The following is a 14,063-nucleotide window of genomic DNA, read 5'->3' on the forward strand; positions in this document are numbered from 1 at the left end:
CAGACCAGGCCCGCCTGCCTGTCCCCTCCCTCCCCACGGTCAAATGCCTGCATTTTCACCACTGCGCCGTCCCCCGGAGAAGGCAGCGGCCGCAGCACTGGATGTAACTGCGTTACCTGCATACGTTCATCCGGTGACACGTGAGAAAGCGTGATTGGTCAGTGCTCAGGCTGGGCCCGAAGCACAGGGTGGGGAGGGGTGAGTTCTGAGAGACACTCACAACATGTTACACCGGAAAGGCACACGCACTGGGCCCTGGGTCCTCGTCCCCTCTTCTGCTGGTGGTGTGTGAGCTCAGGCCTCTTGCTTGCCCTCTGAGTCCCTCAGTTTCCCCACCTGTTAATGCAAGGACTCCTTGTAAAGGCCCCTTAGTTTTCACGAGCACAAACCCAGCTGTGGGCAGGAGAGGCCCGGGCCAGGCTGGCTGACCGGCTGTTTGGGGAAGTCCGGAGCTCTGCCTATCTCGCCCTGAGCCAGCTGGCCCTGACTCCCTCTCCCCTCGGCCCTAGGACGCGCTGTCCAGCGTGATCAGAAGATCGCAGTTATACTTCATCCACTGCCTGGTGCCGAGCCTGATGCTGGAGAGCAGGGGCGGGCAGGGGCCTCCGACCCCGCCGCAACCTGGCGGGGACAGACCCGGGGCTGGCGGGGCCCTGCCCGTGGACATCCCGGCGCTGAGGGCCCAGCTTTCAGGGTCCTGCATCCTGGAGGCGCTGCGTCTGCACAGGACAGGTGAGAGCCACCGGGGCAAGGGCCTTGTCTCTGACTCCGGGACATGCCCACCCGGGGCACCCAGGGGACGAGAGCACCTACTGTGTGCCCCGGAGCTTTACAGATGAGGAAGTGGGAGCTCAGGGAGGGAAAAGAGGTCCCTCGGCTGGGATGTGGCGGAGCCTGGATTTGGACCAGGTCTCTCCAAATCCTGAGCCCATCCTGTTGTGTGGAAGACCTATGCTCCTGCACGGCTGGGCTTGCGTCTTACCCTCCTCCCTCCACCACCAAGTGCGCTTGGAAGCCTCTGCCCTGGGGTCGAGAAGAGAATTCCCTGAGGGAGTAGTGGTTTGGTTAAGAGACCCAGCCTGGTTCGGGAGACCAGCGTGGAAACGGGTGATAATGGCGTGATGTGACAAGGGCCTGTGTCACTCAGGGGCACAGGAAGTACCTAGGTGCCTGGAGGAGGAAGCTCTGGCCTCTCACAGGGGAGGCTGGGAAACTTCCTGGAGGAGGGGACATCTTAGCTGGGTATGGACACAAAACACGCGGCCCACCTGTGGGGTCCAGGGAGAGAGGGCGCATCGGGCAGAGGGATCCGCATCACCAAGGCAGGGGGGCACGGCCGAGGAATGGGGTTCAAAGGGAGCGAGGGACTTGTGGGAGACGAGGTGGGGGGACCCATCCGGGAAGGCTGTGAGTTTGGTCTCTGGAAGGTGGGTTTTCTGCAGGTCCAGCTGAGGAGAGGAGGGGGTGGCGGGGGAGGGGGGGAGGAAGGGGTTTGAAGCAGAGCAGTGCAGTCTTGCAGGCCCGCAGTTCAGAAAGCGAGCTCACGTCTGGCTTCGCCGCCGTTGGCTCATTGTACGAGTTCAGTTCACTCCGAATCCTTCTGCTTCTCTTCTGCCTCTCAGGCCCCAGGGGCCAGCTCATGGACGCCCCTCCCTGGAGTTAGCAATGCCTCAGGTGCAGCGGGTCTCCCTGCAGAAGCTGGGGCTGGTGGGGAGCCCAGGTGAACACCGAGTTGTTTAATGTCTCTGGTCCCCACCGCGCCAGCTGGTGCGTGCCGCCCCCATCTCTGCCCACTGCGTTAATGATGGAACCCTGGGCACAAGGTGTTTGGCGGAGAAGCCGGGAGCAGCTGGAAGCAAAGATGAGCCCCTCGCTCCCCTGAGCTTCCCATTGATTTCCCCTCCCGCCTGTGCAGCCACTGGCGGAGGGAGACAGATCATGTCACAGGGGAAGAGCAAGAGCCAGGCGGTGACAGCAGGCGGCTGATCGATTCTTCCTGGCTGGCTGGCAGGGGGTGCCGGGCCTTGGCAGGGGCCCTGGACAGCGTCAGGGTCCCCAAGTGTGAGGTCAGGTCAGCTTGGGCCCTCCCTTGGGTGGGGTCCCTGCTGCGGGGTCCCTGCTGCGGCCTCTGCCCTCTGCGTTCTCAGCGGGGCCCCGTCGGTCAGGATGGGTTTTCCAACCGAGGGAAGGGTCGATGCTTGCGGTGGAACTTGTTGCAATTGCTGCCTCCCAGACCCGGTTCATTTCCTCATTGTTTTCTGCTCTGAAGTTGCTTCTGTGTTTCTCACACCGTGGAAGAAATACCCCATGCACCCCCAGAGGCATACATATGTAAAATACTGATGCTCTTGAATTCACGCAAATGTAATGTATACATACAGGTACACACACATGCATAATGCACACACATGTGTGCTGTTCATGGAGGACTGCGACGGTGCTGGGCGCTTTCCCCGAGGTCAGGCAGGTTCGGGGGACTCTGGGTTCAGCAGAGCAAAGCAGGCATCTTCCCTGCAGAGCTTCCAGGAGCCTCTGACTCGGATGCTGAACTCCCGGGGGGGGCGGCTAAGGGTTCAGCTTTTCCAGACTTGTTGTGGGGCATTTTATAGGGTTTGTGTTCCACAGAGAGCTTCAGGGTGTGTGGGTTGAGCTCCGACATTAGCACATGGGGAAACTGAGGCCCCGAGAAACGAGTCCTCGGAGCAGGTTAGTGGCCAGTCTGGGAGCCGGGCCCCAGGCTGGTCTGCTCACCCAGGCTCCTGTTCTCCCCCAGGCTATGCTGACCACATGGGGCTCGCCCGGTTCCGCCGGCGGTTCCAGGTGCTGGACCCCCCGCTCGCGAAGAAGTTCCTGTCGGCCACCGAGGGAATAGACGAGAGGAAGGTATGTGGGGATGGGCGCCAGCCCCGGGTGTGGGCCCTGGATGCTTCTGTTCTGTAGGAGAGGACAAGAGGCCACCTCGAGCAGCTGGGGTCTGAGAGCCGGGCTTTGGGGGCAAAGACGAGGGCCGTGTGAGGTGTGGCCCAGATCCCTGCGCCAGGCCTCGCCCCCTGCCATGTCACTCGGGACACCACCCATCCCACAGTGGCCCTTCTGAAACCCTGCGTGAGGAAGTGCAGGAGAAGAATCAGAGCGGTGAGAAGGGCGTGTCCCAGCCAGACGGGCCCCTGGCAAGGTGAAAGCCCCCACTTCCAGAGGGAGTTGCACTCGGCACCAGCGCCCCGAGATAGTCCGTGAACAGGGGGCTTCACTATCAGAAAAGTTGGGAAGCATTGCACACCATAGCCCTGTGGTAGAGAATTGCCATGAACCGTCTGTCCTACAGGGCCTGTGGCTAGCTGATGCCTCTGTCTGGGGCGCCCCCCCCCCCGCCCCCCCCATCTTTGCTTGGCCACATCGCCCTGCTCCTCCGATGCTGGGAAGATGTTACTGTCCACCACTTACCTCATTGTAATGTCTGTGTAGCACTTACCCTGACGTGAAATCAGTCGGTCCCCCGCGTGTTTTCCAGCTCTCGGCAGGTGTCAGCCTTCTGCTGAGTGAAGGACCACACACACCTGCCCCTGCCCTTCTGCCCCTGCGTCCCCTTTCTCTGACCCTACCGCAGACTCCTAGGGCTGGGGCCTGGTCTTCACCCCCAGTGCCAAACCCTCCGTGATGTTTCCACTGAGAACGGCCACCAGCTGATGGATGGTTAGAGAGCTCTTTGGGATTTGCAAAATCCTCTGGCATCCTCACAGCAGCCCTGCAGCACAAGAGCGGTGCTGGCCCTGTTACAAAGGAGAAAACAGAGCCTCACGAGACGGTCGGCCGCCCTTGAGGCCACTCAAGCCAGGCACGAGTGGGTTTTGTCCTGAACCCAAGTGTCGTCATTCCAAGGAGAGTCGTTGTGACAGCAGGGGCTCCAGAGTCGCACAGACCTGCGATAGACTCCCGGCTGGGGCTGCCTCAGTTTCCCCATCTGTAAAGTGGGAACAGCAATAAGGCGTACCTCAGTGGGGTGTTTTGAGGATTATGTATATAACAGTGTGGTTGACGTGCTTGGCACAGAGCCTGGTGCGTGCTGAGGGCTCCGTTCCCATGAACCCCTATTATCGGCGTCCTTGTCATTGTCCTTCAAGGCCAGAGTGGCGGCAACCGAGCCGCCCAGGCTGCACTTCCACCACCACATTGAAACTGCACCTCCAGGGGAGCGTGCCCACGTGTGCTTGAGATCGTCGGCCCTCCAACCCCCAGTCACAGCAGTCACGAAAGCCACAAGGCCGGAAGGATAAACAGAGCCACAGTCATTAGGTCCTTTCCTGAGTCTTCTCAGCTGCAGGGACCAGGGCACGGGCCACCTCCTGAAGACAAGACAGCCCCTCCCACGAGGCCCTCCTAGTTCACCACGGGGAGGGGACCTCAGACCCAGCTGGCGTGGCACAGGCCACCCTCTGTCTGGGTGGCGGCCCATTTGGAAGCGGTAAAACTTGGCCTGGCTGGGCCCCACTGAGCACTGCGTATCAGTCTTTACTGGGGGCCCCTTGGCCCAACTAGACCTCTGCTGCGAGCACCCAGCATGGAGCTGTGGGAGGAGCTTGGGCTGTGGGGAGGAGCTTGGGCGCCTTGGCAGTCGCTAGTGGCCCCGAAGTGCGGCGAAGGTGGGCGTGGCTTGTGGAAGGAAGCGTTTCTACTCCGAACGACTTAGCAGTTCTCCGTCGCAGCCAAACCCCGACCAACGCCAGGCCCACGCTGGAGGCCTCGGGAAGTGGAAAATTACACGCAGAATGGACTTGCTGGGAAGTTTTCGCTGCTGCTGATTCTTTTTTTCATTTGCTCACAAATTTCATTTGCTGCAGTATAGTGTTCTGGCAGCAGCAAAAGGAAATAGAATCCTGCCTGTTATGAAAAAGCTGATAAATATTCATCTTCCAGGCAGCGTGCTAGGCCATGAATTATACATGAACATGTGCTCGGGTGGGCAAACTGTCAGCCTGTGTGTGTAAAGCAGTTAAGACCTCAGGATTCAAGACCAGTTTGACAGCGGGGAAAGGTCAATATTGTCTTTAGGCACTAGAGGGCAGCAGAGGGAGTTCATCGTCAGGGTAGGAAACGGCCTCCGTGAGGTCCCCTGTGTGCCTGGCATGCGGCGCCTAAACATTGGTTTTTCACGCCCAGAGGATTTCTCAGAGACGTGCCGTCATTGGCAGGGTGCCCACGGGCTATTTTGTGTTCCTGGAACAGAAAACGCACACATCTGTTACCACGTGTGCACAAACCGTCATCGCCATGTGTCAGGCACAGGAGACAAAGGTCACAGGTCCTTGGCCTGAGCAGTCCTGGCCAGAGGAGGCCATCCCACTGCTGGAACGATCCCCGCTTTACAGCAGGGGATCCCTCACTGAGGCCGTCCCCACCCAGGCCGGTGGTGGGGTTCCGCTCTGGCACTGGGGCGCCTCACGTAGGCCTTTTACTTTTCATTGTGGGAAAACACACGCCACGTAAACATGGCCATCTGAAGCCTTTTCAGTTTGCAGACCAGTACCGTTGAGAACCCTCAGATTGTGGCCCTGGCGGGTGGTGGCTCGGTGGCTGTGCTGTCTTGTACGCCAAAAGGTTGCAGGTTCAATCCCTGGTTGGGGCGTGCATGGAGGAAATGGATCGATGTTTCTCTCTCACATGGATGTTGCTCTTTCTCTCTCTCCCTTCCTCCCTCTCTCTGAAGTCAACGAGTATATCCTCCAGTGACAATTAAAAAAAAAAAGAACGTTCTTATTGCTGTGCAACCATCACCACCATCCTTCTCCAGAACTTTTCCATCTCACAAAACTGAAGCTCTGGACCCCTTAAGTGCTAGCTCCCCATTGGCCTTCCGCAGCGCCGGCACCCGCCCTTCCACTTCCTGTCCCCATGCACTTGACTCCCCTCGGTGCCTTGTACTAGGAACTGCACAGCGTTTGTCTTTTCGTGACTGGCTAACTTCACCCAGCGCAGCGTCCTCAGAGTGTGTCCGCTTGTAGCGCGTGTCAGAACTTCTTCCCTTCTGAAGTCTGAGTGATCCTCCGTCGTGTGGATGGGCCACGTGCTGTTTGTCCAGCCTCCTGCCAGAGGACGCTGGGGCCGCTCTCACCCGCCTTTTGGTTGTTGTGAATAATGCTGCCGTGAACACGGGTGTACCAGTCTCTGTTGGCATCCCTGCTTTAGTGCTTTTGGGTAGGTGCCCAGAAGCAGAATTTCTGGATCGTACGGTATTCTATATTTAATTTGGGGTGGGGGGGGCTTCCATGCTGTTCCCCACAGCAGTGCACAAGGGTTCCCTTTTCTCCACGTCCTCACCAACACTCCCCTCCTGTTTGTTATAGTAGCCTTTCTGATGGCTGTGAGGTGGCATCTTACTGTTTTCAACGTGCGTTTCTCTGATCGTCAGTGACATGGAGCATTTTTCCCGCCCACACAAGACTTTTTTGAATGGAAGCTCTCTGAGGCCCAGCGGTGTGGGTGAGGTTCTCTACAGAATGTGCCATCTGTGGTGTTCATTTAAAATGATTATTCATTTCACCCACCTTTAGCCAAGTGCCTACTTTGTGCCAGGCCTCGTGCTAGGTGCCACTCAGGTGAACAGGACAGCCTCACTGGGGGAGAAACACTCACACAAGCAATGTCTGCACAGAGGGACGGCTTTAGGATGCCCCAGGGAACACCCCGAAAACATCCGATGCTTCGGCAGGGGTAGGAGTGGGGCAGCAGGGAAGGCATCTCTGAGTTGAGCCTGGAGGGGTGCTTCAGAGGCATCAGGGCAGGGGCGCACACGGGGTGCAGCTTGTGTGGAGACCCGCAGCCGGCAGGCTGTGTGCCCGGCTTCGCGCAGCTTGAGCATACCGGGTGTCGGGTGTCCAGGAAAGGGTCCGAAGATGCTGGCAGGGGCCAGGCCGTGGGTCACTGCTGGCAGAGCTGGAGAGTATGGGCTTCCTCGGGGGTCAGTGACGGTCCGCTGAGAGGTTTTCAACAGGGCGTGCCGTAGGCAACCTGACCTTTATGACTTGATCTGGCTTAAGCAGAATCAGGAAGGGATTCAAGTCCACTCTGCCCATTCCATGGTCCTGTCTAGGGAGTGACGTCCTCACGCTGACCTCCAGCTGTTCAGGATGTCCCGCCTCCCCTAGACACCAAGGCCCGTGCTCCAGTCTGCATCATGACCTTGTATTCCCTTCTAGTCACCTTGGGGCCCATTCCTCTCTCCTGGGTTATTGCATCTGGTTAAATCGATACTTTACACTGAAGCCCACCCACAGCAGCCAGAATGGGGGGCTCCCCGGCAGGTCAGTGGAGGTGTTCCTTCAGCTCGCCTTGACTCTGACCCAGGTGCCGGTCCCCCGGTCTCTGCTCCTAAGGCAGGAGTTGCCAGGTCTGTCTCGTCAACGTGACGACCCCCGAGACTGCCTGCAGCACACTGTCGATCGATTTCAGCCAACCCAGTCTCCGTCCCTGGGGACTCGGTCTGAAGAACACAATTAGGGAATGTTAAGCTACCTCCTCAAAGGCAGCAGCTCTTATTTCATCTCAGACTCGGGTGGACACTCCCAGTTCCCTCCTAATTCGTCTCAGTCTCTCTCTTTCAAGAGGCCCCCCGTGAGCCCGTGGTCGGGGGAGCTGTCCGCTCTCAGGGTGCTGAACGACTCTTCAGGCACTCCCAGAGCCTAAGACACTATTTATTCACGATCCTTTTCTTGCTCACCTTGCTGTCCTCCATTTCCAGTCAGCTGTTCCGATAATTCTCTGTGTTTTCCATTTAGTGTGAACCAACCAATTTTATGTGTGTGTGTGTGTGTGTGTACTTGTTCATACAGTTTGTTTGTTCGAAGCCTGGCTTGTGACATCCCTCCCTTCCATTCATTCGTGCCCACAGGTGGCATTTGATGGGGCATAACAAAGCACCCGGCACACAGTAGGTCCCTAGCAGAGGGCAGCTGCGGGGCCGGGGTGGCCGCTGGGTCATGGCGTTTCGTGGACAAGGTGCCGTGCTGCTGGCAGCCCCGAGGTTCACCGGGTGAACATCCCGTCCCACGAACGCGGCTCCCCATGCACACGGCTCGCTCAGGTGCGAGCTGGGGCAGCGTTTCCCGGCCGTGACCCTTTCTCACTCCCGGAGCCTCTCACTGCCACCTCGCGTGTTGGGCTCCGTGTGAGATGTCAGCCCCCGTGCGTTTTGGGTGCATCCTTGTCGAGCATTGGGGGGAAGCTCTTTGCAAACCTCCAGGACACAAAGGGGCTCTGGGAGTGGAGGCATGAGGTGGGTGTCTCCCAGGTACATTCAGGGACTCATGCTGTGAGCCTAGCGTGGTAGAGGTGATGCATGTGTCATCTCTCCACCAGTTACTAGCGTTTATGGAGACGTAACGTGTCCCAGGCATGGCAGGAAGCGCTCTGATACGGGCCGCTTGGAAGTCATGGTCAAGTCCAACATCTAAGCCCACAGAGGGTTTCTGCTGACTGCTTTTGTGGTGGTGGCTGTTTCCTTGAGTGTAGGTGTTGTTGTTTTTGCATGACTTGTAACTTTTTTTTTGTTTACGACTGGACATTTGAGATACCATGTGAGAGCATCTCTAGATTCTGGTCCCCCAGCTATTTAGTAACTAACATATCTGGACTAGACTTTTGGAGTCCGTCTCCCCCGTGGTATGAGACTGCTAATAGCTCTGCTCAGCGTTTAATTCTTGTTTTTACTATCAGCTGTGGGTCCTCGGGGGGTGCCCCGTGTCAGCGTAGCGGTCGGTAGGGGCCGTCCTCACACACCGTGAGTCTGAAGCGCTCGCCGAATTGGCTTGGAGCTGTGTGTGTGCTGGGAAATGTGTTCTACATTCAGGCAATGACATTTGTGTCTTGCTCTTACTCTCTTTGGCTCATGGCCTTATGTTTAAGTGGGGATTGGAGATAGCCAGGGCCATCCCTCTGTCTCTCGTGCGTGCACGTGTACTTGATCACGTGCCAGCCTTCCAAGTGCGAGAACTATGTGGGGGCTTCTCAAGGTGTGGGAAAGGCTGCCCCATTCCCACACCTCCCTGTTAAATTTTGGCTGGTCAATGCTCATTGCTTCCCCAGTCAGCATAACAGTCTCAGGCTGGCTGTGCCATTGACCTCCTTCATTTGTCTGCTGCCGAGGTCACTGGTGTTTCTGACAGTGGCCCTGGGTGTGGGGCTTTCCCTGTGCTTCACTCCTCGTATGTAGCCCCTTCTGCAATGCAGCCGCTGGGTTTCACAGCTCGTCTCTCCCTGGCAGGGTTCTGCAGAGACAGAGCTCGGTGGGGGGTCGGAAGAGCGCCACTCAAGACTGTCACAAACCCCCACTGTTCCTCCCTGACGTTCGATAGGTTTTTCCTTGAATGAATGCTTCCCACTTTGTTGTATCTCCTGGCTCAATTTCCAGAGTATTGAAACTTGTTGTTGTTTTGAAAATAGCATCCATTTTTCTCACTGTTTTCTGGGGGAGAGGATTTATGGAGCTCCTGGCTTGTGGAAGGCCTACGTGCTACTTTTGTGACCTCCTGAAGTCCCCACGGCGCCCTGGCAGGGCAGGCATGACCGCCCCCTCTTCCAGGACGTGATGGTCAGAGAGGGGGGTGGCTGGCTCAGGGTCACACAGCCTGGTGAGCCGGTGGGGCCGGACGGGAGCCCACTGTCCGAGGACAGAGAAAAAGCTCAAGGATCTGGTTCCACCCTGGCTGGTATAGCTCAGTGGAATGAGCACGGGCTGGGAACCAAAGTGTCACAGGTTCGACTCCCAGCCGGGGTACATGCCTGGGTTGCAGGCCATAACCCCCAGCAACTGCACATTGATGTTTCTCTATCTTTCTCTCTTCCCTCTCTAAAAATAAATAAATAAAATCTTAAAAAAAAAGAATAAAAAAAAAAAGAATCTGGTTCCCTGGGGTTGCGCTTCCCCGTCACATGTGACCTTTGACGAGTCATTTTGTGGCTCCTGATCCCTCTCTCTCTCTCTAAAATGGGTATAAAACAGCACCTGTTGCCGTGGTTTGAAAATAGAACGAGTGATGTGCAAGGTGCTGGAAGCAATGGTCAGACTCGGAAATGTGGGAGGAAACCATTGCCGACATTTTCCTAAGCGTCCCCCGTCCAGAGGAACACGCTTCGTTCGGTTATCCGGGCAGGGCAGGGGGCACGGCTGGCTCCGCACAGATGCAGCCCCCGGTGCGGGGGGCGGCATTTCCTACAGGAAGCCTGGATGCTGGCCCTGGGTTCCGTCAACGTGCGGCCAGTGAGATCACGGATGCTGCACCCAGCCTGTGACAACTGCTGAGAGTGATACCAGGGATGGCGCTGATAATAGTAATTAAGGACAAAGTCACCGACAAAGTCATTTTCCCAGGCTCTCTCAATGTTTCATCCCAACCCTAGCCTACTCGGGGCCAGGAGTGTCACCCCCGCGCTGCAGGAGGGGAGAAGGAGGATGAGAAGTACCGGTAGGTCGGCACCTGCAGCCACGCCCTCCCTCCCTCCAGCCTTTGCCCCAGGCTTGACCGTGACACAGCTGGTGGGACTGGCCCAGGGCGGTAGGACTGGCTCGCAGTACGATTCAGTGCTCCCTGTGTGCCTGGTGCTGTGCTGAGTCCACCGTCTTCTGTGAGAGCACTGTTGTGCCCCCCTCCCCGCGCCACCCTGTCTTTCCGAAGAGGAGCCTGCCACTCAGAGTAAAACGCTTGTCCAAGGTCGTTTCATAGTCCATGAGGGCTGACACCGGGATCTCAGCCCGGGGGGCCGAAGTCCAGATTCTTACTCGATGCACCCCCCTCCCCCCAACGTCTGCTCTGAGGATTGGCTGGAAGGTGGACTTAGAAAAATTGCATTGGCTGTAACCTTCATTTATTTTTCATCCAATCTATTTTCAGCCCATTTTTAGGTTGTTTTCCTCTTGCGCAGGGAGGAAAGATGCTGTGTTGTGGAGGTACTGGTTTTCTGCATTCTGCTGCCTATAGCTCCCTTGGCGCATTTTTTGGCTAAAATGCAATAAGTGAAACCACTACGTTTTTGGAGGGGCCTTATGGACTGTTCTCGTAGGAGGTCGAGGGAGGGAACTTCTTCCCAGACTGCAGTCTTGGACTCAACTTTTAATGAGCTTTTTTTAAAAAAACATATATATATATATATATATATATATATATATATATATATATCTCTTAGGAAGTTTTCTGTGATGCTAATGACCCGTGGAATTGAAATTCATCCGCTAAATTATTCCAGTCTCATAATACCTTTTGCTTCTTGAGGGTCACGTTTGCTTTTCTGACAGTTTATTCTGAAAGCAGACCTTGTGATTTTCGAGGGGAGGAAGGGCCATCAGGGATGGCATAGGGGAGGGCGGGGGAGGGCCTCCGGAGGGCGCTCAGACACCAGGCGCGACCCGTGTCTGCCTGAGTGACGGCACAGGTCTCCGGCAGGATCGTTCCAGCTCTCGGGAGTTCACGGGAAGAGGAAAATTAGCTGGTGGTTTGGCCAAGGCTGCATGCAGGAGCCTCTGCGAGACAGTTTGTTTCTCTTGCCTGGGTCTGCCTCCCCACCCCCCTCTCCTTGAACCCCGTTGGATCGCTCTTGTTTGGGTGCTCGTCCGTTCAGGCACCGTGCTCACTGAGCTGCTGCTGTGTGCGCAGAACAGCACCGGGTATAGCAGGGGAATAGGAGACAGGTCACCCACGGGCTCTCCCTCTGTGATCCAGGTCCAGCACAGAGGGCTGACGGCTGTGCCGTCCATTTAGCAAATATTTTCTGGGTGTGAGGCCATTCCTGGTGCATACAACGAAAGAAGGACAGAGCATTGGGGTGCCTGTCACAAGGGACTTCAGTGACACAGGGAGTGCATTTCTTAGTGGCTTGGAGTCCTCTGGAGCCATTCCGGTCTCGTGAAGCGGTCAGGATGTCGGTGCTACCGTGTAACCAACCGGCCTCAGTTCAGGTCTGGCTTTGTTCGCTTCTGTGTAACCTTGTAATGTTGAAGAAATGCCTTTATTTAGGCTTTTTTTTTTTGGTAGTAAAATATGCATATCACGGAACTCACCATTTTCGCTGTGTTTGCGTGTGCAGTCCAGTGGCATTAAGTATGTCCACACTGTCGTCCAGCTGTCACCGTCATCCGTCTCCAGGATTCTCCCATCTTGCAAAACTGAAACTCTACCCATGCAGCACTAACTCCCCAGCCCCCTTCCCTCCAGCCGCTGGTAACCGCCGCTCTGCTTCTTGTCTCTGTGAGTTTGACTGTTCCAGATACCTTATGTAAGTGCAATCATGCCGTATTTGTCTTTTTATGGCTAGTGCATTTCACTTAGCTTAATGTCCTCAGGGTTCGCCCATACTGTAGCATGCGCCAGAATTTCCTTCCCCTTTAAAGCTGATTAGTATCCGTTGTCGTGAACACCCCGTTTTGTTTATCCATCCCTCTGCCAGTGGGCGCTTGGGTTGCATCTACCTTTTGGGCTACAAGTATCTGCCCAGGTCCCTTTTTCCACTTCTGGTGGGTCTGTATCCTGGAGTGGGATTGCAGGGTCCTGTGGGGATGATTCTGCGTTGAGTGTTCTCCGGACCACCGTGCTGTTTTCCGTAGCCGACACCTCCACCATTCGGTTTCGTATCTTTGGTTTTCTCATCTGTAAAAATGGGCATAGTAATGGGACACCCTGCCTAGGGTGGCTTTGAGGACGACACGAGATGGTGCCTGTGAAGGTCCCGGAAGAGTGGATGGCACACAGTAGGTGCTCAGTACATGTCCATCTCCCGGGTGAGGGTGGTCTCTCTCCACTAGCCGGAGCTCACAGACGTGCAGGGTTGCCCGCTGTCTCCCGGCCACCCCGGGCTGCCTGAGCTCGTGTGTCGGGAGTCTCCCGCCCGCTGTCTGTCTTCTCTCACCTCTCTGTCCTCCCCAGGCAGTGGAGGAGCTCCTGCGGACGCTGGACCTGGAGAAGAAGGCCGTGGCCGTGGGGCACAGCCAAGTGAGTAGAGCCCCTTTCGGGTGCCGTTCTGCCCACGACACTGGGGAGCCGGGAGGACCCAGTGCGTGTCCTGCCCGTCTTGTGGGGCCACGGAGATGGTGTTGCACTGCGGGAGGACACAGCATAGCAGAACACCACGTATTAGAGGCCACACTCCCGGGACCCCCCGGGGTCTGGAAGAGTTCGCATTCTGGGGCTCAGGGTGCCTTCTGGAGCCTGAGGAAGAGCTGCCGGAACCCCTGAGGGGAAACACTGCTCACTGTTGCTCGGAGCCTGGGGACTCGGACTCCGCAACCAACTGCAACGCAATGCTTATCCTCACCCATGAGCAGCGAGGAGCAAAAAGCAAAGGCTTGAGGGGGCGGCACGTGATCGTTAGGGTTGAGAGAAAACGCTTCTTCCAAACTGGTGTTGAGCCTACAGCTCTTCCAAAACTGTTTAAACATTTGGAGAATTTCACAGAGCCCTAGTAGGCTCCTATTTAAAGTTTTCAAGAGGAAAAATGCAGTATTTTGGGCTTCCCAAGCTGTTTGGCCGTGGGACCCTTACCCTTCTGGTTCTGCAGAAGACCCGTTACCCTGTGCCAGAACTGGTGTTCCGTGGGCGATGGTTCGGGAAGTGGGGGACAGAGGCTGTAATTCGTTATCTACTGATCGATTAGTATCAACCAATAAACTTTGAGGATCACCGTCCCCCTCCAAGTGCTATTCGAGGTGCTGGGGAAGGGTTGTGAGCCCCCAGAGCCCGCCGAGGTGGCACCCGTGGCCTTCAGTGCTCCCTGGAGCCCCGAGAAGCCCGACCCGTCACCCTTCCATCCTTGGAGAGCTCACCGTCCTTGATGCAGGTCATGGCCCCGTTCACACCCCAGCCTGTCCCCGTAGACCGCATGGTCCTGCGGGAGTGTGTGGTTGAAGCTGTTATCAGTCTGCTGTCGTCGCCACACGATTCTTCCCACTGGGAGCCGGCAGCAGCTTTGCAGGCTTCTCCAATCACGGGAATAAACGTGCCAGGGACGGGCTCCCACCAGGAGCCGAGCGCGATGCTAGGCAATGTCACACATTGTTTTCGTTTTTCCTTCACGAGCTCCTG

The 14,063-nt window shown here is 56.7% G+C and overlaps 1 protein-coding gene across 1 annotated transcript in view; it reads left to right on the forward strand.

The window, feature by feature from the left end:
- Positions 1–14,063, forward strand: part of MYO18B (myosin XVIIIB) — a 225,302-nt gene that overhangs the window by 74,105 nt on the left and 137,134 nt on the right. The window contains exons 20-22 of the mRNA XM_036013630.1: positions 510–732; positions 2,774–2,883; positions 12,909–12,974. Coding sequence (XP_035869523.1) covers positions 510–732; positions 2,774–2,883; positions 12,909–12,974 — 399 coding nt within the window. The remainder of the gene's footprint in view (positions 1–509; positions 733–2,773; positions 2,884–12,908; positions 12,975–14,063) is intronic.

The sequence above is a fragment of the Phyllostomus discolor genome, chromosome 13 (assembly GCF_004126475.2).
Source record: "Phyllostomus discolor isolate MPI-MPIP mPhyDis1 chromosome 13, mPhyDis1.pri.v3, whole genome shotgun sequence".
Lineage (NCBI taxonomy): Eukaryota > Metazoa > Chordata > Mammalia > Chiroptera > Phyllostomidae > Phyllostomus > Phyllostomus discolor.